Source organism: Chironomus tepperi, unplaced genomic scaffold (genome assembly GCF_022539635.2).
Source record: "Chironomus tepperi strain 1889 unplaced genomic scaffold, CSIRO-AGI_Ctep_v1 contig_11, whole genome shotgun sequence".
NCBI lineage: Eukaryota > Metazoa > Arthropoda > Insecta > Diptera > Chironomidae > Chironomus > Chironomus tepperi.
The window spans coordinates 1,543,398-1,567,644 of record NW_027226133.1 but is presented as its reverse complement, the minus strand read 5'-3'; the positions used below and the strand labels follow the sequence as shown (position 1 = coordinate 1,567,644).

At 31.6% G+C, this 24,247-nt stretch overlaps 4 protein-coding genes across 7 annotated transcripts in view; 1 reads left to right on the top strand and 3 right to left on the bottom strand.

Moving 5' to 3' along the window:
• Window positions 1–2,831: 2,831 nt before the first annotated feature.
• LOC139087488 (uncharacterized) lies at window positions 2,832–4,022 on the top strand. Its single transcript, XM_070636318.1, has 2 exons — window positions 2,832–3,192; window positions 3,269–4,022. Exons 1-2 carry the CDS (start codon window positions 2,886–2,888, stop codon window positions 3,496–3,498), a joined length of 537 nt encoding a protein of 178 aa, XP_070492419.1. The 5' UTR covers window positions 2,832–2,885; the 3' UTR covers window positions 3,499–4,022.
• Window positions 3,937–6,390, bottom strand: Pmi (Transmembrane protein Pmi). 4 transcript variants are annotated; one of them, XM_070636288.1, is made up of 4 exons: window positions 6,278–6,292; window positions 5,832–5,933; window positions 5,545–5,684; window positions 3,937–5,486 (listed from the first exon to the last, which is right to left on the bottom strand). In XM_070636288.1, exons 2-4 carry the CDS (start codon window positions 5,870–5,872, stop codon window positions 5,125–5,127), a joined length of 543 nt encoding a protein of 180 aa, XP_070492389.1. In that variant the 5' UTR covers window positions 5,873–5,933; window positions 6,278–6,292; the 3' UTR covers window positions 3,937–5,124. The 4 variants fall into 4 exon arrangements, with proteins under 4 accessions (XP_070492389.1, XP_070492406.1, XP_070492399.1 ...); XM_070636305.1 differs by lacking the exon at window positions 5,832–5,933 and having other exon boundaries at window positions 6,278–6,390; XM_070636298.1 differs by lacking the exon at window positions 6,278–6,292 and having other exon boundaries at window positions 5,832–5,993.
• Window positions 6,391–6,702: 312 nt separating this feature from the next.
• On the bottom strand, window positions 6,703–9,680 carry Rabex-5 (Rabaptin-5-associated exchange factor for Rab5). Its single transcript, XM_070636251.1, has 4 exons — window positions 9,470–9,680; window positions 9,235–9,324; window positions 8,901–9,175; window positions 6,703–8,564 (listed from the first exon to the last, which is right to left on the bottom strand). The coding sequence occupies exons 1-4, from the start codon at window positions 9,516–9,518 to the stop codon at window positions 6,810–6,812; spliced, it is 2,169 nt and encodes a 722-aa protein (XP_070492352.1). The 5' UTR covers window positions 9,519–9,680; the 3' UTR covers window positions 6,703–6,809.
• Window positions 9,681–10,110: 430 nt separating this feature from the next.
• The window catches only part of LOC139087435 (protein FAM135A), a 93,738-nt gene continuing 79,601 nt past the window's right edge, over window positions 10,111–24,247 (bottom strand). Inside the window, exons 5-11 of the mRNA XM_070636240.1 lie at window positions 16,634–16,967; window positions 16,238–16,556; window positions 12,958–15,880; window positions 12,371–12,639; window positions 11,833–12,073; window positions 11,374–11,480; window positions 10,111–11,235 (exon numbers count right to left, since the gene is read on the bottom strand). Coding sequence (XP_070492341.1) covers window positions 11,150–11,235; window positions 11,374–11,480; window positions 11,833–12,073; window positions 12,371–12,639; window positions 12,958–15,880; window positions 16,238–16,556; window positions 16,634–16,967 — 4,279 coding nt within the window. The 3' untranslated portion in view covers window positions 10,111–11,149. The remainder of the gene's footprint in view (window positions 11,236–11,373; window positions 11,481–11,832; window positions 12,074–12,370; window positions 12,640–12,957; window positions 15,881–16,237; window positions 16,557–16,633; window positions 16,968–24,247) is intronic.

Sequence of the window (24,247 nt, the reverse complement as noted above, 5' to 3'; positions counted from 1 at the left end):
AATGTCACGATCAACATTCGACATTGTAAAATGTCGCTCAGGTATCCTTGAACACACAAAGTTTTAGTTTTCCTCATTACACACAGTTACGACATTATTAATCACAATTTTCGTACCGGCTGGTGGAGCAGTTTCACTTTGAATACCATCGTGTAGTGTCATTTTAATATAATTTCATAATTTTTTTACTCTACACAAATTTTTTTTATATTTTTTTCTCGATTTTTATATTTTTTCACACAAAAAGTTTCACGTTTAGCTCCGAATTTTAGTGGAAATTTGATCACTATGTAACTGCAATTAGAAGAAATAAGGAATAAGTGAATTCACCTTGTTTACTTCCGTATTAATTAATTAACTTAAGCACTAAATTTAAATTTTATTCCCATAGGACGTTTCAAATTGAAATTTATCGCGAAAATACGCATTAGACAAGACGTATGCTGTATTTACAGAACATTAATTATTTTCGCGGTCTTCACAGTGCTCACGAAAAGAAAAGTTGAGTATAAAATTGAGACAATTACTCAGTACACACATATTTTTTTCGTAAAGTATTCTCAACATGTAAAATCTATAATTAAAGAAGTAAGCACAACAATTTGCTTCGTCATTATATACTTGTTTGCTGAAATAAAATTTAATTATTTTATTTCTATTGTCGACTAATGTCTCGTGATTTTCTTCTTCATTCCTTCTTTTATTTCTGTATCATTTTTAAATTATCTTTATTTTTTTGTGTGTTCTTCACTCTCAGGCTTTAATTCATTAGAGAAATTCATGAAATTTTCACTCAAAGTTTAAGTCATGAACTAAATTCTTTCACTATTGATAGTTGACAGATTTTTTTTGTGTCTTTCTTTAATTTCAGTCTGGCAAGATTTAGATTAGATGATCTTTTTGTGTTGCCTGATAGATTACTATGACAATTGAGAATTTTTTTAGAAAATGTGAATTTGTGGAATATCTATTCAAATTAGGAAAATTCTTTGGTTCTTTAGAATTCTATAGATTAAAATAAATCCTAAGGAAAGCTATCGATTGAATTGATAAGCTTGAAGGATTAAAGCTGGTTTTGGATATGTTTGAGATAATATCGATTGGTTCAAATTCTTTAAATTTTTCTTGATTCTAAAATCGATAAAAAATTTCAAAATTGACGAAATTTGAACAATTCAAATGAATTTTACCGAAAACATTAGGTAAATATTGATATAAAAATTAAAAGGCAACTCAAACTTAGATTTTACATGAAAATTTTGATTCGAATAGACTCAACTTCATATAAAATTCAAGTCAATTTCAATCTATGTTTAAAAATTTGCCCAGAATTTGAATTAATGCAGAACAATCACTAAAGGAGACATTCGCAAATGATGTCCAAAAGAAATTTTTAGTTCCATTTTCTTTCTGTTGCTAAATTCTTATAATTCCATAAATTCCACTTCTTCAGATTCTTCTCCTTCCTAAATTTTGAACATCATTTATAAACGATCACTAATTTACTTTTAAAATTCAGAAAATTTCACTTAAGTTCATTGTGTACTCCGATTAATTTAAATATGGGTCACTGACAACATTTTACTAAAGCACAGTGGCGTCGTTAAAATTTTCTTTTCGTTAAGCACTGCGATAAAATCCTTTAAATTTTTCTTGTGAGGCACTGATTTTGTTTTCTTTTTTAATTCTACAGCTCACGAGATTGTCACAGCACTTAAATTTATTTTTATTTTATATTTAATTAATTGATTTTCAATCTGACAACACTAATTGAAATCCTTTTAATTTAACATATTTTCCATAGGAATCTTCGATGTCACACTTGTTTGAATTTAAATTTGAATTTAAAAATTTTGGATCAAAAAATTTTAAATTTTCAGCACTGAAATTTTCGATTTTATTTTAAATTTCTCAATTTAATTATATAACATTTGAATTTTCACATCTGAAAAATAATCCAAAAATGCACCATAATTCCGATAATTTCAACTTAAATTCGTCACACAACGATCGCGATCTTGAAAAACGTCATCATTGCATGGAAAAAATCATGCGAAATTCCTTCACATAAAGCAAATGAAAATTTCTCGCACGATTACATCACAGAAATTGAAAGATTTTTTTTTCTTTTTCTCACTTTTTTCTCTTCTTGGCTTTTCCTTTTTCACTTTTTTCCACTTTAATTGCACGACAGCTCAACCGAAACTGAAGTTGATGTCGACAAAGACTTTAATTTTTGTGCAATTAGAAATTGCATTTTGTCGAACATTACTCAAGAGAAGAATTGAGTAGTTTCGATCTTTTTATCATCTTATCTCTTAAGCCTGAGCATTGTTTCGTCTCTCATTAATGTGTTGTTGATTAATGCAGCAGTTAATTGTTCGGTAAATAGCTGAAACTTTGGCAATTGTGCAAATTTGTTTAAGTGGTGCAACTAGGTGTGTTATGATGCGTCTGGTATTTGACATAGAATTTTGTTTGTGAAAAATTAATTATACATAAAGGACTTTGATGCCAACAAACTTAATAAAATCCCATCAAAATTGATGTTTGCGAACATTTTATATTTTTTTCATATTTTATGATGCAAAAATTTCAATTAAAATTATTTTGTTGTTTCTTTTTCGTCAGGTATTCCGCTAGAGCTTGTATAAACTAGTGTGATCAGGTAAATAAGAAAGCGAGTTGAGAAGATCGAGCTAAAAACATATTTTATAAACCATTTAAAATTAACGGTTCTTATTTAAAAATATAACGGTCAAAAATATTTTAAATTATCATAACCGCCAAAAATTCCCAAATTTTTCTCATTGTTTTTCTGAGTAGTGTTTTTTACCTCGTTTTTCATTAATTAAGTCATTAAATCTCAATTAAACTCGTCCTAAATGTCGCTAAACGATTGTCGTAATGTCGAAATTAAAGCTCAAATAATTAATTATCAAGAATTTGTTGAAAAGTTAAATATTGCAAGTGAAATAGCAGATAAATGTGAACCAATAATTTTAATCCAAAGAGATGTATTTTTCAACACATTACGTGGACGATTGAAGCTAAGACATCAGTTAGACAGTACGACCTCACAGCTTGTTCACTATGAACGGTGTGATATTCCAGGACCAAAATTATCGATATATAATGTTATGGAAGTTCAGGATGGAAAGTTGTTGGAAAAGATGTTAACTAACTCAATTGGTAAGTAATCACTTATTTATGGCGGGAAACTTAACATAGTTGCTAAAGCATCCCTATATATTCATTCTTTCATTAGGATTAGTTGGAATCCTCGAAAAGATTCGCAATCTATTCATGTGCGGTCGAACAAGAATTCATTTGGATATCGTTAACAACAGTTACTTTGCATTGGAATTTGAAGTCAAACTGGAACCTGAAGAAGATGTTGAAGTTGGTAAACAGATTGCTGAAGATTTGATGAAGAAATTCAGGATTAGTAAGGATCGATTATTAAAGTCATCATATTTTGATATTCTGTTCCCATAGAGTGATCAATATTAATTATCTCATGCGTCAGCCATTATTTACACAATATATGCACACCTTTTTGTATCACAAACTTTCTACTTAAATTCACCTACAAGCAATAAACAAAATCGAAAAGAACAGATGATTCAATCGATAGAATCAAGAGCAAGTGAGAGAACAACCAAGTTATTCGAATGAAATATTTAAGACTAAAGAGCTTCTTTTTTGTGTAAAAATACGACGAATATTTTTCTTAATGTTTGGCATTTGATCACAGAGATTCGTTTCGAGTGATTCACTTTCACGGGCACGGCTAAAAAATAATTTTTTTCACTATGTACCTTCCAATTATACTTTTTCCTTTTTCCTATTGTAAATTCTCATGAGGTGCTGAAAAGTCATCAATGAGAGATAAGATGAATGTTTTATTTAAATTAAATTCTTTTTTATTTTCATCTCAATTTTAATTTGTCTAATTATTTCAACAGCGAATTTGTTTTAGTTACGATAACATTTTTTATTACTTTTGCATTGAATAATTTTCATTTAGCGCATTTTTCCGGAAAATACAGGCTCGCATTTAATCAGTCAGTATGTATATCATATTCAGCGATCGTTTTGGACTATTTTTAAAAAGCTTTTTTCGATTATGATTCTTAACAGATATAATCGACGATCAGGACAGCAGTTCCTTCATTGCTGTGATCCTTTACATAATTATAATCCTTAAAGATTCTCGGAAAATTGCGCTTAATTAATTTTTTTTGGGGAATTTTCTTTTTTTTCATACTTTAGTTTCCTTTACTGGTTCCAATATACTAAATTTGGGAACAGTAGATTTGATTTGGTGGATATTGATAGATTTGAAGCATAGATTCCTAAACATTTCGTTTCTTTTCTTATTTCGTTGTAATTGGATTAGATTAAAATTTTAATCCATCGGATTAAGGAAATCCTAGGATTAAAATCAAATTTGAAACATGAAGCAATGAAACTAAATTCATGGCAATTGCACTTCAATCAATTGAAGATATATCCAGAATTATCACAATATCCACCAAATCATAACCAGTTCCAATAATTTGTTTTACTACCACATAATTAATTTATTTAATTTTAGATTCAAATGAAATAAAACAAAATGTCAAAATGCAAATTGAGGCACACATTTCGTTTTCGTTCCTTAAAAATTGATGGAAGTAATTTGTCATGGAAATTTCATTGAGTAAGTCATAAAAATCACAGTTGACTCTGAAGTTAATCCACATCCAAATTAAGTCATATCAATCACATAATTTCTTATTTGGTTTTGTGCTCATAGTTTGCTCGAGAGATTTTATAAGTTAAATTATAGTAAAAATTAAATAACTATCAGCTATTCTCACAATGTCGCTTTGTCGTCAACACAGTTATGTGACATAAAAAAAGCAAAGTATTACACAGCTAAAGAAGAATAATTTTAAGCTATCAGAATATGTATTAATTTTTTTGAACTTCCTTCTTTGCCTGACTTCCAAAAAACCCTCGAACTAATTTTACATAAATAAAAAGTCTTTCAGTGCCAAATTGTATGGGGGGAAATAAAGATCTACTAAGTTTCTATCAATTACCCGCATTATATATGCATAATGATAACTACATTAATTATTTTAATGTATCATACAGTCGATATCCACAATATCCAAGTGCCAGTAAGCATGATATTCTTTGAAGACATTTACTTTTGGTATTTGATTTATATACGAGGACGATCGGTGATGAGAAATCCTTTAAAATCGGTACTTTGGAGAGCTTTTTTGGATTTGTTTCGACTTGATATTGAACACATGGATCATTATCCCATGATAATGCGTACAGTCCTGTACAGAAAAATGACACAATACAGAATGAGCCACTTATGAATATATTTTTAGGCCATATATAATTTGCTGCTAATGATGCTAATCCAGTGACTATTGATGTTTTACTTAAACAATTTCCAACTAATATCCAACGTGCAGTCTCATCTGAGAATATAAATTAATTAGTTAACGATTATGACATTAATTGCATTCTGTAATTTACCTCCTAATCTATTTGGTTCTATTATTATATAATCGACCTTCTCAATGAGGGCTTTATCTAGTTCCGCTATAAAATGCTCATGAGCATCATCTGTCTCATATATCTCACGAATTAAATGAACTATCGGTGATTTGAGTTCACTGAAATTGGAACAAATATTGATTAATACATAATTTTTATACATGATCAATATGTATTGTTATGCTCTAATGTTACTGGATCTAGTCTACACTACTGAATACCATAAATATGTGAATGAGATTTTGGGAGAATAATAAGAGACTTACTCGATTGGAGATAACCGTTTTCCGTCACCAAATGCAGACATTGTTTACTTATAATTTACTAGATTAGCAAGCAATTTTTTATTTTTTTACATTAAGAACGGGCTATGTAAAAAGTATACAATAATAATGATAATGTAAAGCGCACAATCTTAATATTATTTATTTTAAAAAACAAAACTTGATTGAGGTAGGAATATTAAATTTTTGAGATCATCGATATAAATATAAAGTTGATTTCTTATGCTGACTTTTTTTTAGTGAGTGATAAAAATATTTTTATATTAAAAAAATTAATTTTCAAAAATTCTCGCATTGATTAATGCCAAAAATAATGGATGAAGAGAATATTGATTAGACAAAAATTGATGCATTATAGTTGAATTAAGATGAATGGTTAGCAGGCATTGAAATTATGTAAAATTTATTAATTTTTGATTTCCTCTTACCTCATATTATATTTTTTTCCTCACTTTGTTATTGTTGTTCAGCTTGAGAGACTTGTGTGATGTTTGGCTGCTTTTATTGATGTCAAGTCTTTTATAAACTTAATAAAATTAAAGTTTCAATAATTTTGATTAAAAATGTCAACATGTTTACCAAATTTTAATTTAACGGTTTTAATTTGAAAATTTGAATTTTAAAAGTTTGTTAAATTTTCAAATTTTCTTTGGCCGTTAATTTTTGGTGATTTTAACACATTTTGCTGCATTCAGGGCTGTATTTCAATACAAACCAACTAAATTTTCTGAACTTTAATAATAAATCTTAAAATTAATTATAATCAATTCCTTAATAACAACTCAAAAATCCTGCAAATTTCTCACAAGTCAAGAAGCAACGCTTTAATACAGAATCATTTAAAATCAAAAAGTTCGTTAAACAAATTTAATAATTTTTTTTTATTTAATATAATTTTGAATTGAATATAGCTTTTTTAAAAATATTTAATAATTTTTCTTTCGATATTATATGACTTTTTTACTTTTGAGTGTTGGAATTATGTTGTCCAGTTTCACAAGAAATTGTTTGAATTCGAGATGATTGACTTGAAAGGCCTTTATAATGGGCCAATGGATTATTTGACTTGATTGGCATTAATGGCTGATCCAATAGACTCGGAGCATCCGGAGAATCATCAATTAGGCTTTTAGTTAAATTATCAGCCTCTTTCAAGACATTTGACGTGCCATGTTCTTTCACCATAAGTGGATCGAACTCTTCAAGATCAGATTTACTCATTGTCATTGTTGATGTACTTGGTTCCGCAACATGAGTAACTAAATTCGTATACTTCCGTATTTGTGCAATTTCTTCAGCCAGTGAATTTTCCGGACTGTCAATGTCATAACTAATATCATAATTTATATTCCTAATACCTTTAATAAGGTCGTTGTCAGGCGTTATTGCTGGATCATCAATAGATTGTGAATCAAAAACACTAGGTTTACCAAATATTGGTGATATTGAAAGCAGATCAGCTGAATTACTTGTACTCAATAATCCAGACGTTCCATGAGCTGTTGCACCCATTTGTAGTGTATTAGAGAGATTTTGTACTAAAGAATCAAAATTTTTCTCGTCCATAGACCCGACATTTGCAAGCAATAAATTTTTATCATCACTTGTTATTGTTGATGTTACTATATTTGACTTTAATTGACGAACTGCAGCTGCTGCTGCTGATGATGAATCACTTGATGAACTTCTACGAATATGAAAATTTCCAGTTCCTGATAAAAATGAGCGAACTTTGAATGGAGTTTTGATTGGCTTGATATTTAATGGTTTAGACTTAACAAGTGATGATAGCTTCTTAAGTATATCATCCTTAAACTCCTTCATGTCAGCCTTAAACAAATTTATATCATCATCAAATCGATGACTTCGAGTGTTTAAGTCCTTCATTATTTTCATATTTGAACTAATTATATTGAGACTTTCACATGCCATTAATGCACTTTCCCATGCAGAATGTATATGATTCTCATTTGTCATTAATTCATCAAATTCTTCTTTCGTCAATGACACAGATTCATATGTTAAATTCTCAATAAAATTTATAGCACAGCATAGATTCGTAAAGTAATATCCACTTTCGCCACTCATTATAAAACTTGCATTACTAAAGCGATTAATATAATTAAGATTACTATGTAATCTGACTGGATTTGCTTTAAGAACGACAAAGATTAATGCTGGTAAAAATTCATCAGCACTAGCTGGTCCACCGCAAGTTTGTTTAAGCAATGTGAATATGTTGCGACAACATGCAACAATGCATTCGAGCTTTTCATGCGGCGTAGCAAAAGAATCCATGGCAACAAGTTCCGTGATGGATGAATAAACAAAATCTCGTACTTCGGCATTCACTTCGTCAATGCTGCACACGAGATGTTTTGCATTAATCCAATTTAATTGCCTTATTCGTTTATGAATAGCTTGATCTTTCTCTTCGTCGTCAGTGTTTTGGGGCGAGAATAAATACTTATAATGATGAGTCATGATACATTTTTCAAAAAATTCCAATGCTTGTTCCTTCACTTCAGCTGGAACATCATAGAATGTCAAATCTTTTGTTTCCATAAAATCCTTAAATCTCACATAACCATTTTGTATAATCTCAGAAATACGGTCAATTGATGCATTGCTATGGTATGCTTGATATATTGACTTATCTAATGCTTTTAACAGAGTTTTAAAGTCACGACGTGCACGATCAGATATTTTTAATGACTGAAAGAAATGGTGACATTAAAATATTTGTTAATTAATGTTTCATAAGCAGTTAAGTGTGTTCATTTGTTGTCATGACGTTTGAATTAGCTGCAAAAATCCTTTTCTGAGATTTAATTTTAAATCCAACGATTTAAATTTTAATCCTCCGATTAAATTAATCTAATTTATCTTTGAGATCAGGAACAGATCTTAAATTGCTAAAATTCACTATGACTGCATAATTCAAACGATTCATGGCAACAAGTCAGTCAGTAAGACTAATCAAAGTCAATTTAACTGCTTAACTGAGTGAGTCACTTCCTGATACACAAAACATAAAGAAATCAAATTTACCTTCAAAGTCTCTAGTTGTGCAAGTTCATTTGGCTCAATAGGCTGATGCTTGAGAGCTTCAGGTCTCTGCTGACTTTTCTTATTTTCTTTTTCTTTGGAAGCTGTATTTGGCGATTTTTTAAATGTAATTACTTCTAAAATATTTCTCTTCTTTGACTTTTTATCATCATTAATAATGACAGTCGCATGATGTGGTTCTGGTGATCTTGAATGATGAGAAACTGGCGGTGGCTGTAATTGTTGTTGTTGTTGTTGCTGAACTGGAATTTTTCTTCCTGGTTTGGATAAAACACAATTAAATATAGATAAATGCAGTTTTTATCAGTTATCATACTTTCAACAATCCGCTCTCGCATGACTTTTTCTCGATAGCATTTTGAACAGTATAGATCCCACTGTGCATTTCCATAATATTCACAATTTGCTGCGAAAATGAATGTTTTTGTTATGAAATTTTTTCGACATATTATTATCAAAATTGATCATTATTATTGCTTATTAACATTGTACGATAGCTATCAATAGCAATAAACAACATGACAATGCTATTAATTAAATTAAATACTCACATCCTCGACATTTTAAAGATTCAATTCGTGGTTTAGTTAAAGAATACATTTTTTCACAATTTTTACCTAAACTTACACCGTAACTTCTTCTGATTTACCTTAAATATCTACAAATGATTAACATAAGCATGCACAATTTTAAATAAATTCTATTAAACAGCTATAATTAAACAGAAAGAACTTTGACGATGTAAATCACAATATTTATAAAGCTATGCGTCAAAGTCGAAGCTGAGCGTCAAAATTTTTGAAAACGCATTGAAATTTTCCGTTAAAATTAAAGCTTTTATTGAAAAGCTTTTTCTAAGTTAACAAAAAATGGAATTGGCATCGAACCTGAAATGTGGACTGGAATAAATAAGGAAATGTCAATAAAAACCACAAAGTTTCATTTATAACTAATTTTATTTAATCATAAAATTTTCAAAGATTTTATAAATATAATTCTTCGGTTTTTGGACAGATATCATTAAAGACAAGGTGATTTATTAAATCTTTGGCTTTATTTTATTTAGTTACGTTAAGTTTCTATAAGTTTTAATCTGTAAAATCATACAAAGTAATTTCACGAAAGGAGTAAGAAAAGTTTTAACAAAAATGAGAAATTTTACATTTATAAATTGATTTTTTTGCTTTATTACTTATTTTAAATTTTATTTCCAGTAATTAAAATCTAGAAGTAGTTAGTTTTCGTTTCCGTCAATTAAATTAAATGATTAAAATATTTTTGATTATTGGTGTCCTTATCGAATTTAATGTTCACATTTTTTGTTAATTGAATTTTTTTCCGAAAGTTTTTGAAACTTTTCCAAAAAAAAAATTATTATGATGCAACTTATTGCTCATTCGTGTGTATACCGAGAAATCAGCATAAAATATTATACTGCATAAAAAAATTGTTAATTCCTAGTTATCGATTTTTAAAAAAAAGGTTCATAATCAATTGTTACATTTTTGTCCTCATTTTTTAATCAAGTCTTTTTCAATAATTGTCTCAAAAAGTTTCACTTCTTAATCATTAAGTTAAAAAAAATCAAAGATTCGAAAAGATGTTATTAACATCCATGCTGAAACATGAAAAACTTTTGTTTGTTTTTTGAATTTTATGCTAATATTTTAATTAATTTTTTTTTTCGCTAAATCTTTTACTTATTATGTTAAAAGTTCATTTTATCCTTTCATTTCCTGCATTTTCCTATTAGTTATACTTCATTCAATAACCTTTCTATAAAACTTTTTAATCACTCAATTCACCTAATTTTTTCGCTACAATTTTTTAAATTTAACATTTCAATATCCTTATCTGGTGCGTTTTTGCTGATTATTTGGGATTATCGTGATGTTTTCTGGTTGTTTTGGCTAATTTGGTGTATTTTATCATTAATGAATAGCTTAAATTGTTGTTCCGACAAGAATGTAAACAAAAACATTCAGTAGTTCTCAACTTCATTTCATTCCAGTTCATCAAAAAACATCAGCAAATTTTGAATTCAATATGACCGTTAAATTAAAAATCAACAAAAACGCACAAATTGTCATTCACTTCCATTATTTCTTTTTTAAAAGCATTGCTATCATTCAAATGCATATCAGCACCATCATAATCCATTCATCTACATTGTTAATATCATAATCACTGAGGTGAGGAAAATCCAATCCATCAATTCCATCATCATTCAGCTAACTAAAATACTTGAGACCGCAAACCAATAGAAACTTTTCAATAAACAATTCAGAATCAAGCACAGCGATGTGAGCTGCTCGTCCTATTGAGAGTAAAGAGATATAAAAAAAAACAAAGTTTTTAAGTAGATTAAAAAGGCGCTTGTTACAAGATACAGTATGTTAACTTCCCATCAGGGAAATACAATGTATTCACATTAGATACGATTTAGATAATTTACCTATGAGAGTGTTTGCTGTATTTGGAAGGGCATGGTGAACATCATATCGTGCTAATGTCAATTCCGGTCTTGAGATCATTGGCGCAATTATATTGTGAACCATTTCCCTGGAAAATTAAGAAAGTTTTCAAATTGTAAACAAATTCCTTGAGAAATTTGAGGTTATGTTCGAACATATGTTGTGTTGCTCAAAGCTAACTCATTATTGGATATATAATGAATAAGCCATAGAAACACAACAAAGCAGATTAAGGTGAAGTTAACGGTCATCACATGAAAAAGCTTTTTGTCACCCGCCTGACATAAAGCCATAAAAATTCAAAACTGATAAGACAGGGACAACCTTTTATTGTATTAGCATCGACTAAAAATATTTTCTTTTTATATAAAATACCAAAAAAAAGGGACAAAGCCATAAGATCACTAAAAATTGATAAGTCTATTCATTTTTTTCTGTACCTGTAAATAACACCCAAATTAGATTGGTCTCTAATGGCCGCTTTACATAGCTCTAATCTTGCTGAATGTGGTGGCACGTAACGATCCTGTGATGAGCCGCACAGTAAAATATTTTTAAAATGATGCAATGTACTCCGTTGACTTAGACGATATAGAAAACTTTGTCGCATATCAGACGAGTCTCGCATACATAATTGAAGTAACGAACCACTTTTCTTCCATTTTTGCATGAACCACATACCTGTAGATGATAATGTTGATACAATTGTAGGGGGTTAGTCAATTTTAATGTGGAGTTGCAAAACAGGTGCCTGTGACAGGCAAAAACCGTACAAATTATCAAGAATTTGTACAGTTTTCCTACAAAACCATACAAATTTTCAAGAATTTGTTCGGTTTTCTTACAAAACCATACAAATTGTCAAGAATTTGTACGGTTTTTCTACAAAACCATATAAATTATCAAGAATTTGTACGGTTTTCACCTGTCACAGGCACCTGTTTTGCAACTCTGATTTAATGATTTCTGTTGACTTACCCATATTGACAAGTCCAGATGAATTATATAATGTTCCCAAGTGTGGACCCGATAGTGATAGAAATGTATATAAACGTGGCAATAATGGTCTCATTTGTGGCCTCGAGAGGGCTGATCTTACAATTATTGTACCTAGTGAATGTGCAACAAATGATATTCTAGTTGGATTTATTCCATATGATTCGATATGGTATAAAATTTCTCCCACAAGACGATCTGTCATTGTCTCAAAGTCTGAAAATGTATCGCCTTGGTTTCGTTCCGACATTCTGTGCATGTAAAGGAAGGAATAGAAATTTGCATGAGAAATAAAAAATTTATCGCATAGATGAAGAAGGAAATTGTGGAAAATGGCATGATAAGTGGAAAAAGACAATTGAAATGAATATTTCAACGCATGCTATGAGTAAAATTTAACGACTTTTTAAATTTTAAATTTTTTTTTGAAATTTTTGAGTATAAAATTGTAAATAATTTAGGGATTTATACCCAAATAGCTAATGAATACTTAATGTATCTCCAAATTCCATCTACAATTTCCATTTCCATTTTCCCCAACAAATTTAAATATTCAAACAAAAACTTACAGAAATTCCAAATGTGCACCTGGCAATCCAAGCTCTAAATAAGTTCGAACTAATCTCAAATCAGCTGAATTACCATCGAGACCGTGTACACAAACTATCAAATGTACACCAGCTGGCGAGAATGTTCGATATTCATCGCTGATATGAAAATATGGCATTTCCGATGCAAGTGTTTTAAAGTCTGAATAGATTGAACCAGAATAATTGATTTGCTTACGAAATTCCTCACGACATTTCTCAAATTCCATTAGTTGCATTGGCGGTGGTAGATCACGATCATTATACGAATCAGAACGGTCTGAATTTTGTGCTGGCGAATTTGGCTTTGATGGATTTTTCAAGTGATTGTGATGAGTTTGGCTTATCATTTTATCATTAACTGATGCAGCACGAACCATTGTTAGCAATTCATTATTGCTTTGTGATTTAAAGAATGGTCTTGACGGTCCTGGTTGTCTTCGATACTCATAGACATGATACAATGGATTATCAATAGCTTCAATAATCTGACCTTTTGGCAATATCGAGATACAGATTGGATTTGTAATTTGATTACTTGAATTCTTTTGCGATAATGGTGGATGAATTGCCGTTCCTGTAATTACAGCTCCAGTTGTTGTAGATTTTTGTGCTACAGGCTGTTGATGCTGTATTATTGGTGTAGAAACATTCTTTTGTTGCTTCACAGCCGACGGTGGTGTTTTAACCTTCTCATTCTCATTTACATCATCATCGTTGATTGATGGCGGATCACGAAACTCATCCGGTGGAAGTAAATCACGAAATTGTTGTGGTGGTGGTAAACGAAGATTTTCAAATGGCTGATCCATGGATATTGATGTCAAATCAAATTCTGATTTTGATTTTTCAGATGGCTTACGTGACCGTCTAGTTCCCATCATTTTACTATCCAATGTCAACTGTTTATCAAGAAATTTCTCATCCGATTTTAAGTCACTCTTATTATTGCCATTATTATTATTGTTGTTATTATTATTTTGGGGCGATGAAGCAATCGGTGGAATTTTCTCGGCCCAATTAGTTTGTGTTATCTCCCACGCACCCGATGACTTACCATTAAATGTTAGCGATTTGTTCCGATCAATTGCATTTCCACTACTGTGACGCTTTTGCTGTAGAGGATTACCATTGTTATTGTTGGCATTGCCATCATTACCAGAACGTCCTGAATTGTTTTTCTTCTTTTCGACCGAACCTTTTCTCTGCGGTTGTTCCTCGAGTAATTTTAATAATTTCTTACGCAGTTGTTCGCCATTAAATGTACGTTCTTGATCATTCCTATATGTTTCCGGTGATGACGGTAAGCTACTACGATGACTCGACACCCAACCACTTTGTTCACTCAATGATGACGTTGATTCACTACTACTTACACGATTTTTTGATTTCATCGATAAGGGTGGTGAGTTTGAGAATGCTGGTGGCGGTGGTGCTAAATTTGGTAAACTCTCACTGAAACCGGGTGGGCCATTTTGATCCGTTTCAAGTAATTCAAGCTTAAACGGAACACTACGACTTGATAAGAGTCGTTTACTTCTTCGTTTTGGTGTAATTGTTGTGCTTTGATCCGTACTACTCGACTCATTACCATTCGTATATTTCTCATTTTGTTGATTTATTACTTTTTTAAATTCATTCATGCGTGATCTACCGACCGTACCATTATTGCCATTCTGTTGTCTTAGGGCTTGAGATGAATTACTTCGGGGAATTGTATTCATATTCATTTTATTATTATTATTATTTGTGTTCGTTGTTGTTGCATTTGTTGTCGTCGTCGACGATGTTTTAGATGATGATTTTCCGCTCTTTTTGCCTCGTATTGGTGGAAATGAATTTCTCGGCGGGATTGTCATACCGGCATGCTTTGGTAACGAATTGTAATAACATGAATGTTGATTATTGGTACTAATGCCATTGCCATGTTGACTATTATTATTGTTATTGTTATTAAGCTTTAATTCATGTACGTAATCTGTTTTGGGATTATTCTTATTAGAGCTTAATGTGATACGATTTAATGTAAGGACATTTGTATTTGAATTTAAATGAATTTCTTTTGGAAAGATTGTTGTTATCTGATTTTGATGGTTAATTGGACCATTTGTCAACTTGTTGGGATGTACATCATTCGTCAATTTTGCTAAGCTTTTACTTCCACCATTCGATTCATTTGGATTTCTATACTTTTCTTTAAGCTCATTTATATTCTTTAACAAATCCTCGGCTGTATTTTTCTTTTTTGTTGTCGTTGCGTAGATTGGCTGTGCTTGCTGCTGCTGTTGTTGATGATACGTCAGTGCTGGCACTTGAGGTTTTGTAATTAAATTAATTTGTTGACTATTCATTGTATTCTGTCTTGGTAATGAGTTAACGATGAGATTTTGTTGTGTTTCTAATTGATCCAGTGATTTACTGTGTCGTGTCGGTAACGTACATGCTGTACCAGGAATATAAATTTCACGAAAACCTTGACACGTTTGTGGTTCCGGTTCGAGTACATTCGATACAGAATGTCTCGATAATGTACGACCGCGTAGACCATTTTGTGCTGCAGCCGGTATGATTGTTAAGCTCGCTTGAAGGACATCACTGCCAAGTGCAAATCGTGGTGTCATAACACCCATTAAATTATTTGCATTTAATTTCGGTAATGGCTCTAAAAATCCACATATATTTCCATTACATTGACTACTCAACCCACATGAACACTCTTTGCTATTTGTTAATGCTGGTACTGTACAGTTAAAACCGCCGGAAGGCTTTGATGTTGATTTTGTACAATGAATATGAAGACTACTATTATTGATGTGTGGATCACTGCCAGTTCTACGACGATTTGTCTCCGTTGAATCCTGATATCTATCCTCAAAAATCAACGGTAATGAGGTCGGGTCACCATCTGTGTCAAGTTGCAAGTCATGCATGAATGAAAAGGAAAAGAAGAGAAGAAAAAAAATCCAATTTCAATTAAATGAATTTTCTAAATTGATTCCTATGCAAATTAAATGAGCAAATAAATGACTGAGCAATATTAGGATGTGCAAATCAAGTAGGAAAAGCTTTGAGGTTGAATGGATGTGACGCAGTTTTAAATTTGTCATAAACTTAAATCATTGCCAAAATGTCTGCATTTATCCCAAAGCTACTCCAATGAATTGCATCAATATTTCACAAGTCCAAAGTGAATGAACTGCTACATATTTAATTTCCATAAAGGCAAACAAAACAGAAAAGTCATTCATTATTCTCGACTTACCCAACGGAACACAATGAACTGGCAATGGTGGCAATGAACTTAAATATTTAGATCGCCTCGCCATTTCACATATCATGCCATAATTGTGATAATTTGAATCTATGCTACCCGTTGCCAGATGACGTGGATTATCGATCACAAAGAAACCTTCAGCAAATCGACGTACACGCAAAATATGATGCTTTTTGGCAAGAAGTGCATGTACGGACGGTTGATTGGCAGTTGATAACGTACGACGCCAAAATAATATGCATTCAGCACATAATTGTGCTACGTCTGAATTGGCTTTTGCTGCAAAATCATCCTCATTATCGAGTGCCTGTAGATGAAAGGAAATCCAACATCATTGAATATTCATGCACAAAAAAGAGAAGTAAAAATTGATTGAATATTAACCTTTGCAGCATCCACGAGCTTATTTAATCGCTGTTCCGTTTCAATTGTCGATACTTGTTGTGTTGAGCCTGTTAATGTCGCCCATTGTGCTGGAAGGACTGTACAAAATTCACATAAATTTGTACGCAATGATTCGAGAGCGCCCAATAATAAGGCACAAATTTCCTTATGAATTAGTCGAGCATGAGCAAGCCTTGAACTCGAACCGCCTCCACATTTTGCTGAATTGCTAACTTGTGGACCGAAAAAGATTGCCTCCATCGGTCCGGGCGATGTTGCACCACGACAATTTAACTTTCCACTTCCGATCCATGGTTTGTTGCTTTTTGGTGCACTGAAATGGATAGTTTTGAGGATATAAATTATTTAATTGTGATAAATTGTCTATACATGTTGTGGGAATAAAAATGACATAAAATTCAATTTATAAAATCACTCTCATTCACATTCACTGCCACATATCTCTCTCATGTGTGTATATCTCATGCTATGCCGTTACGAAATCGACTAATAATTTGCTCCTAGCTCCAAATTGATTTATTATGATAGCAATGTTGTTAATTTATTTAGCTACAGAACAGACTAACCTTCATGTATTCTTTTTCTTTCTTTCTCTCAGTTTATTGATTGTTTATTTATCTGTACGCCTTTCTCAATCTTTCAATATTTGGCCTTTAATTTTTTGTGACTTGTGTATCGTTTGGGGTTGCTAAAGATTCTATATTGAAGATATTCATTTGAGATTTTTCTGGGAATATTGAAAGTTTTGAAGGTGTGGATATTGTAATTAACTGCTAATCTTGTAATTACTTAATTGATTATTGGGAATTTGTGGATGATCAGTTTGCATTAGGGCTTGTATAACCTGCAAACAAAAAATGCAAGCCTGCAGCCTTGGACGAACTATAAGGTACAGCCGAAAATTGCAGGCCTGAGCAATTGTAATTCAAGAATAGCAGCTTTGGGTTTCTTGACTGAACTCTAGTAAAAAAGCATAGGAAAAACAAGTTTTGGAGTTATTTTAGCATTGAACGACTCTTTAAGAAAGGGTTTGTATTTTTATATATCCAAGAATCCCTTTGAAAGACACACGGAGTGGAAAAAGTTTGAAAATAGGCTGATATGACTCTGGCCTTGAGTTGCATTCGGGAAAATTGGCCAACGCTAGAGTCACGATGGCCTGAGGATACAATTTTTTGACTTTTTAACGCCATTGACCATTTGATCTTAGTTAAAGCATCAATAACTTAAGAATCCTCTGAGTCAGTAACTCAAACTATGCTCCGCCGCACGCAACATGCACACAACTGTGTCGTGACATAATCCAAGTGTATCCTAACCATTCATCATTACAACAGAATAGAATTTAGTCTATCTTCTGTTGAAATTATTGAGAACGATTGTCATGGGTACAAATGAGGTCCCAAAAAAATGAGACTAAGCCCCTATGTAATAATTGGACATAATTTATTAACAAACCCCTAAAATCCATTTCATGTTTATATATCATATTCATTTTGTTGTTGTCGTTATTTCCTCAAGGTCACATCTAGAAGAAAAAATTCATATTCTGTCCAAGTCTAAAAATAAAGACATAGATGCGAAGCTAATGCGAGTCATAGGCATTTGTTTCACAAAATATAATAAAAATGCTTCATTTATACAGTTGTGTATCATGACAGGTGTCTGCGTTTTTCTTCTAAAAATAATTGCAGCATCAAAATATCGGAATTTATTCACTATGTCTTCATGCAATACGCTTGATTGCTTTTTACTTCTTTATTTCCCATCTCGTTTTATGCTACTTGCCTTTTACTTCTTCCCCTCTTACACTATTACATGATTTTGATAAATGTGCAAATGAGTTTTGAATGAATAATGTTATAAGGTATGGTAAGAAGCTCATGATGGTGTAGTTAATGAGATGTTGAGGAAATTGAAATTGTAAGAGGAAAAATATTCAATTTTGTGGATATTGAAGGATATTGAAAATGAAAATATAATTAAGAAATTCAGGAAGCTGCAGGATAATTTAAAGCTTTATGCTGGATCTTCTAATCGAGTTCCCTGCCCTTTCACATGAATATTTATAAACATATTTACACTTGATCCATGAACTGTATTCATTATCCAGTTCATAGCACACACAAATTATGAAAATTCGGAAAATAATCTGCTTACAGCTGAACATCACTGCAAAATTTTATTTTTAGACATCCAAAAACATTTTCATTTCGCCATTAAATATCATGTTTAGATTATTTTTAATTCTGAAAAACCTTTCAAAAGTCAATTAACTCACGACTTAATATGATGAGCTCAAGTTCTTTCAAATGCTAATACTTAAACAAAAATTTACTTGAGGATTATTTTGGCCTGTCTGAAAAAATGATTGAAACTTGTTTCTTTAACGGGTTGAAATGGAAAAAATATGCCAGACGGCGTAGAATGTTTTTAAAGCGAGAATGGATATTAAAGGTTTTTTGGGTTTGAATTTAATGGAAGAGAATTTAAGATGATTGTGATTTTAGGGAAAATTTAACATTTGAATTTTTATTACTTTAAGTGGTGAGCAACCTAGTGGTCCGTCAAAATTGTTTTAAATGCCATAAACTACGTGCAGTGGGCTGTTTCTGTCGTGGTTTACCACAAAGGTGTGTCGTGACACAAAAAATGCTCGGTTTTGATGAATTTTTGAGTCCGAGACCAAGACCAGGACCGAAACTTCAAATGCGGGATTCGAAGTTCATATCCTTCTATACTTGCTTGTTGCGACACACACACGTCTACTACTGACATGGTTATTCAAAATTGATACCAAAAATCCATTTTCTCCAATCAAAAATTCAGCAATATTAAAAATGAACAAAAAATAATAAAAAATCAGTTAAAACAGACAATTTTAATTGCCAAGTAAATTATGAGTCCATAGAGAAATTGTGTTAATGTGTCAGCAAAGTGCCAGAAAAAATTACAATAAATTATCACTCGACCCATAAATTAAATACTTAAACATGATGACGTAAGCAATAAAACACTTAAATTTCCATTTTGACACAAATTTTTAATTTAATTAATTAAAGGAACTAATAGAAAAAGCTTAAATTTGTCATATTCATTTCATTTGAAATGAAGAGTCATGGAGATGAAACCATGACAAGGAACATAAAATTTTGTGCAGTGGTAAAACAAATATATTCATTGCAAATTTGTTATTCACTTCATTTCAGCTTGATTGATGTATAACTTTTTGCACGATGAAAGCGAGGAAAAAAAATCAATTTTCGGAAATAGTTTTCCCACATCATTTTTTCCTCTCCGCAACAGCAGCATACAACATACAACGATTCAGACTCCTTTCATTTATTTCCGATTTTATATTTGGAATAATATTGAATATTTCATTCCTCATAGCATATCTACTCGTATAATGTAGAAATGAATCGTCATGAATCACAACTATTTGGTATTTTGTGGTTTTCTCGTTTTGAGGCTAGATGTATGAATAGAAAAACTATGAAAAAACATTTTCTTGATAATATATATTTTTTGTGAACAGGAAATTGCACCATTAAAATATTTTTCATGGTTCATGCTTCAGTGTTATGAAATATTTGTCTGCAATTTGTTTTCCACCACCTCCTCCATCTTGCTATTAACACAGAAATATTTTGATGGACTATGAGTATGGTATGTATAGGTGGATATCATTTCCGAGTAGTACATTTCGAGGTTTGACATATGATTTGATCATTTTTCATACTCAATGACAGATTTTATTGGGTTTAAATTCAATTTTTTATGATCAATGATTTTATTGGGTGATTAAGTGCTTTGGAATAAGACGTCACACTACTGTGTCACATACGACTGTTGTGTGACATACTATTGTGTCACGCACTATTGCCTCACATATGACTGTGTTACAATAAACTACTGTGTCACACACTACTGCCTATATCACAGCAAACTACTGTGTCATGCACTACTTTGTCACTCACTACTGTGACACTAAGTACTTGGTCACATACTATTATGTCACTCACTACTGTGTCTTCCCACGTTTTCAGACATGTCGTATAACTTTAACGAAACACTGTTCATAGAAGATTTACTCCTTTAAATCCATTCATGAACAGCTCGGCTCTATTCCATTCAATCTTCTTCTCTTCATAAAAACCCCTTAGTTTTTAATCATAAGAAGATTGTAAGCTATGCGAAATGATTCGTATCCTTCACACCATAAAATAAAATATAAAAAACCGGAAAAAGGACGAACTATCCCTTTTTTTACTGCAAAGCCATGTTGACCTTCTAAACTTTAAGACTAGCCATATTTCTTCCACTCTTATCATTTCATTACCTCCATTGAGACCAGTTTAAATGTGGAAAAAATCGAAAGAAATCCAATTTATCTATAATTTTTCTATTCCTCAATTCGTTTCCTTTTTTAAAACTAAAATTGGAATCGAAATCAAATTTCATGTAAGACAGAGTTATTGGTATCAAGATGCATATGAAAATTTCCACAAGATAAATTGGAATCTCGTTCTCAAAATGCTTTTAGTTTTTTTATCGTTCTTTATTCGTTTGAGGTTTTCATGAGGAAATATAATGCAGCATAAAACTTTAAAGTTAGACAGAAAATTGAAGAAAAATGTTTGAGCTGTCAGTTGAACTCTGTTCAATTTATTTAGACTTTTTAATGGATTCTACAAATTTTTTTTTGTTTTTAAAATGTAGATTTATGAATTGGTTAATTCTTCTGGGAAATTGTTAGAATTAATTGATAGTAGAATGTTTATATTGAATTTTTTCAGGTTTAAGAAGGAAGGTGATTCTCAGAAGTCTAAGATGGAAAGGATTAGAAGAGGTTCATGTTGCCGATTGGGCTATTTTGGATACCAGGAAGTGGCGTATTACTCTTGGTTTAAAAACAATTGTGTTAAGTGCTTTTCACTAGCACAAAGCAAGCTTAATTCTGTGTTGTGTCAATCTCGGTCAAATTATACCTTAGACTTAACTCACGCTGCTCTTAGGCCATATAAAATACCTTTTTAATGTCTTTCGGGTATGTCGAGATACGATACACGATGGATCGTGAACGGCTTGGCTCATTAATGATCATCATGACAAATCGAGGATCAATGTAAGAGTGGTGCTTGCTGATAAATTTTAGAACGACTTCACTAGTTTGTCGTTCAACATTTGCTGTTAGTTTTGATCCCAAAACCGCTTCCTAGTTATGCATCTCATGGTATGAGTCAAATTGCATATAATCTTAGATTAAGATCCAACAGCAAACTTATCATCATTAAACACTCCTCCACATCCATTCAGAATCATCTTCCTCCCATCTCCAACATCCTTAAAGCTTCCAAGAGCACTTATCCACAATGAAAATATTTATAAATTCCTCAGAACTCGATAATCTTTAAAGAAAATACTTCTACCTTTAAAAATAAATTTGATTGTGTTTTAAAAAAAATTAAAGTGGAATGAGATTGAGATGAAGATATCATGAGCGATAACGTTACATACTCAATAAGGCACTTAAGGTACGCTTACGGAATTTTTTCTTTAAAACAGGAAATACGAAAAGAAAATTTAATTTGCCTTAGTTGCACGAGTAAGTATATGGGAATCGATCGAATTATATTCTCTCTGGGTGGAAGTAAGAAGGCATGAGATATTGAAATAATGAATGAATAATTATTTGTTTAAGATACGCTTCATTTATTCACATTAGCCTGATACTGAGGCTTCATCATGATAATGCTGCTAATAACATTGATACGAAGATTATTATTGATTTTTCATTCCTCATTAAGAAATGCTTAAATTGTTGCATACATATATTAATAGAAAGCTATATAAAAAGACACTAAAGATAAGGAAGGAAGTGTCCAGTGTCCCAAAAGGGATTGTTTGCAATTGATGTGACTGTTGATTTAGCAGAAAAGTATAGTTCCGAATAACGAATCAGAAGTGGGAATCGAACCCACTTTCTATGATTTTCGGTCTGATGCTCTTACTACTGAGCTATCGTAGGTTATTCGAGTATATGGCATAGGTGAGTATTGATATACTTGGAAGATGCTGTCGATAGGTAAAGTGTTGCACTTGGCATTAGGAATTGGCTAGTGGAAGTCAGCGATAGAGCGAGCTTCAGGCAACATCTTGATCTGCAAACCCAGCTAAGTAACCAAGCAAGTACTCAATTCTACTTCCTCCTATTCTAAATCCTGAACATCACAACCACACACCCCCAAAAGAGATAGACTATTAGACCGACCAAAAGAACTGAAAGTGAAGAAATGATTGATGATGTTCGAGTTATTAAGGAAAAAGATTTGTGTGCATCGTGTCTGCCATAATGGGAAGAAAATGTAATTAAGGAAGAAGAATTGCTGATGTTTGGGCATGAAGAAAAAAAAAGGTTTTAATTAATGTCCCTTTCATTTTTGGATCCGCCTTTTGCCCTCTCACCATCTTCTTCTATCTTCCGAACTGTGTGCTGTACGTCTTTAATGATGTTTTTGTTATTTTTTTTTGTGTCTAAATTTTTATAATCTTAAGATTTAAGCGATTGTTTATTCTTATTACAATCTTTAGCTTGTTTTTGGAAGGGATATTGGGAAATTAAAGCAATTTTGTCTTCTAACAGGCAAGGGACCACTTTTAGATGCAGTAGTGGTGTTTCTGTACCATAAAAGTGTGTTCTTTGCTTTTTAGGCAGGGGTGGACAACCTGTTTGCTGCGAAAATTGTTTAGAAATGCTTTGAACCGAATGCCGTGGATGGGGCTGCTCGAGGCTTTTCACCAAGGTGTGCCGCGGAAAAAAGGTTGATTACCACTGCTGTAAATCATGATTGATCAGTTGCCTTAAGCGTATTTGACTAGAAACTCCAAAACTTCCTGGATGTTGGAAATAAAAAATTCTCAAATTTCTAAATAAATTAATTGTCATTAAAACTTTTTCCATCCTTTTGGCATTATTCTATAAGCTTTCGATTCATCCACCGTACTACCTTATTTTATACAAAATTCATCTCATCTGACAATGATGAAGATGATGAGGACGAAGCTTGACATTGAAATTTTTATGTAAAAGGAAAATAAGTGAGAAATCTTTTTAACTTGTTGACAGCAAATGCTTGGAAGATGTCCTTCTCATTCAATATTTAACATCCTCTTAAATAAATTTGATTTTGATACTTTTTTTTGGGGTTCGACAAACTTAGGAATTTTCTTTTTTTTGTTGTCTTATTGTTTGGACATTGCTTTATTAAATTTTTAAATTCCTCTGAACCTTAGTGCTTTATGTGCTCAAAGCTGTAATTATGTTTGAATGTTTTATGGAATATTAAGAAAGTCACAAGAAATTTTAAGATTAATACACAAAATTTAATTTTTTCGGAAGTTTCCGTGAAGGTCAAAAAGTGCTGTGGATTGAGGCTTTTGTCAGATGGAAGATAATCTTGATTATTATGAATTTTGCTGTTTGCAGAAGTTAGTGATACTTATGGACTATGGTGTTGAAGTTTCCAAGTAAGTAATAAGTAAGTAAGTAAGTTTTCAAGTAAAGCCACATAAATGGGTAAGGATCTATAC

Bases quoted from the DNA above. Each gene is read 5' to 3' on its own strand.
- Rabex-5 (XM_070636251.1), bottom strand. From the start codon at position 9,518: ATGTATTCTTTAACTAAACCACGAATTGAATCTTTAAAATGTCGAGGA. The intron at 9,325-9,469 runs GTGAGTATTTAA...TCATTTTCGCAG, and splicing joins ATCTTTAAAATGTCGAGGAT to CAAATTGTGAATATTATGGA. The intron at 9,176-9,234 runs GTATGATAACTG...TATCCAAACCAG, and splicing joins GCGAGAGCGGATTGTTGAAA to GAAGAAAAATTCCAGTTCAG.
- Pmi (XM_070636279.1), bottom strand. From the start codon at position 5,728: ATGTATAAAAATTATGTATTAATCAATATTTGTTCCAATTTCAGTGAA. The intron at 5,487-5,544 runs GTAAATTACAGA...TTATATTCTCAG, and splicing joins AGAACCAAATAGATTAGGAG to ATGAGACTGCACGTTGGATA.
- LOC139087488 (XM_070636318.1), top strand. From the start codon at position 2,886: ATGTCGCTAAACGATTGTCGTAATGTCGAAATTAAAGCTCAAATAATT. The intron at 3,193-3,268 runs GTAAGTAATCAC...TTCTTTCATTAG, and splicing joins GATGTTAACTAACTCAATTG to GATTAGTTGGAATCCTCGAA.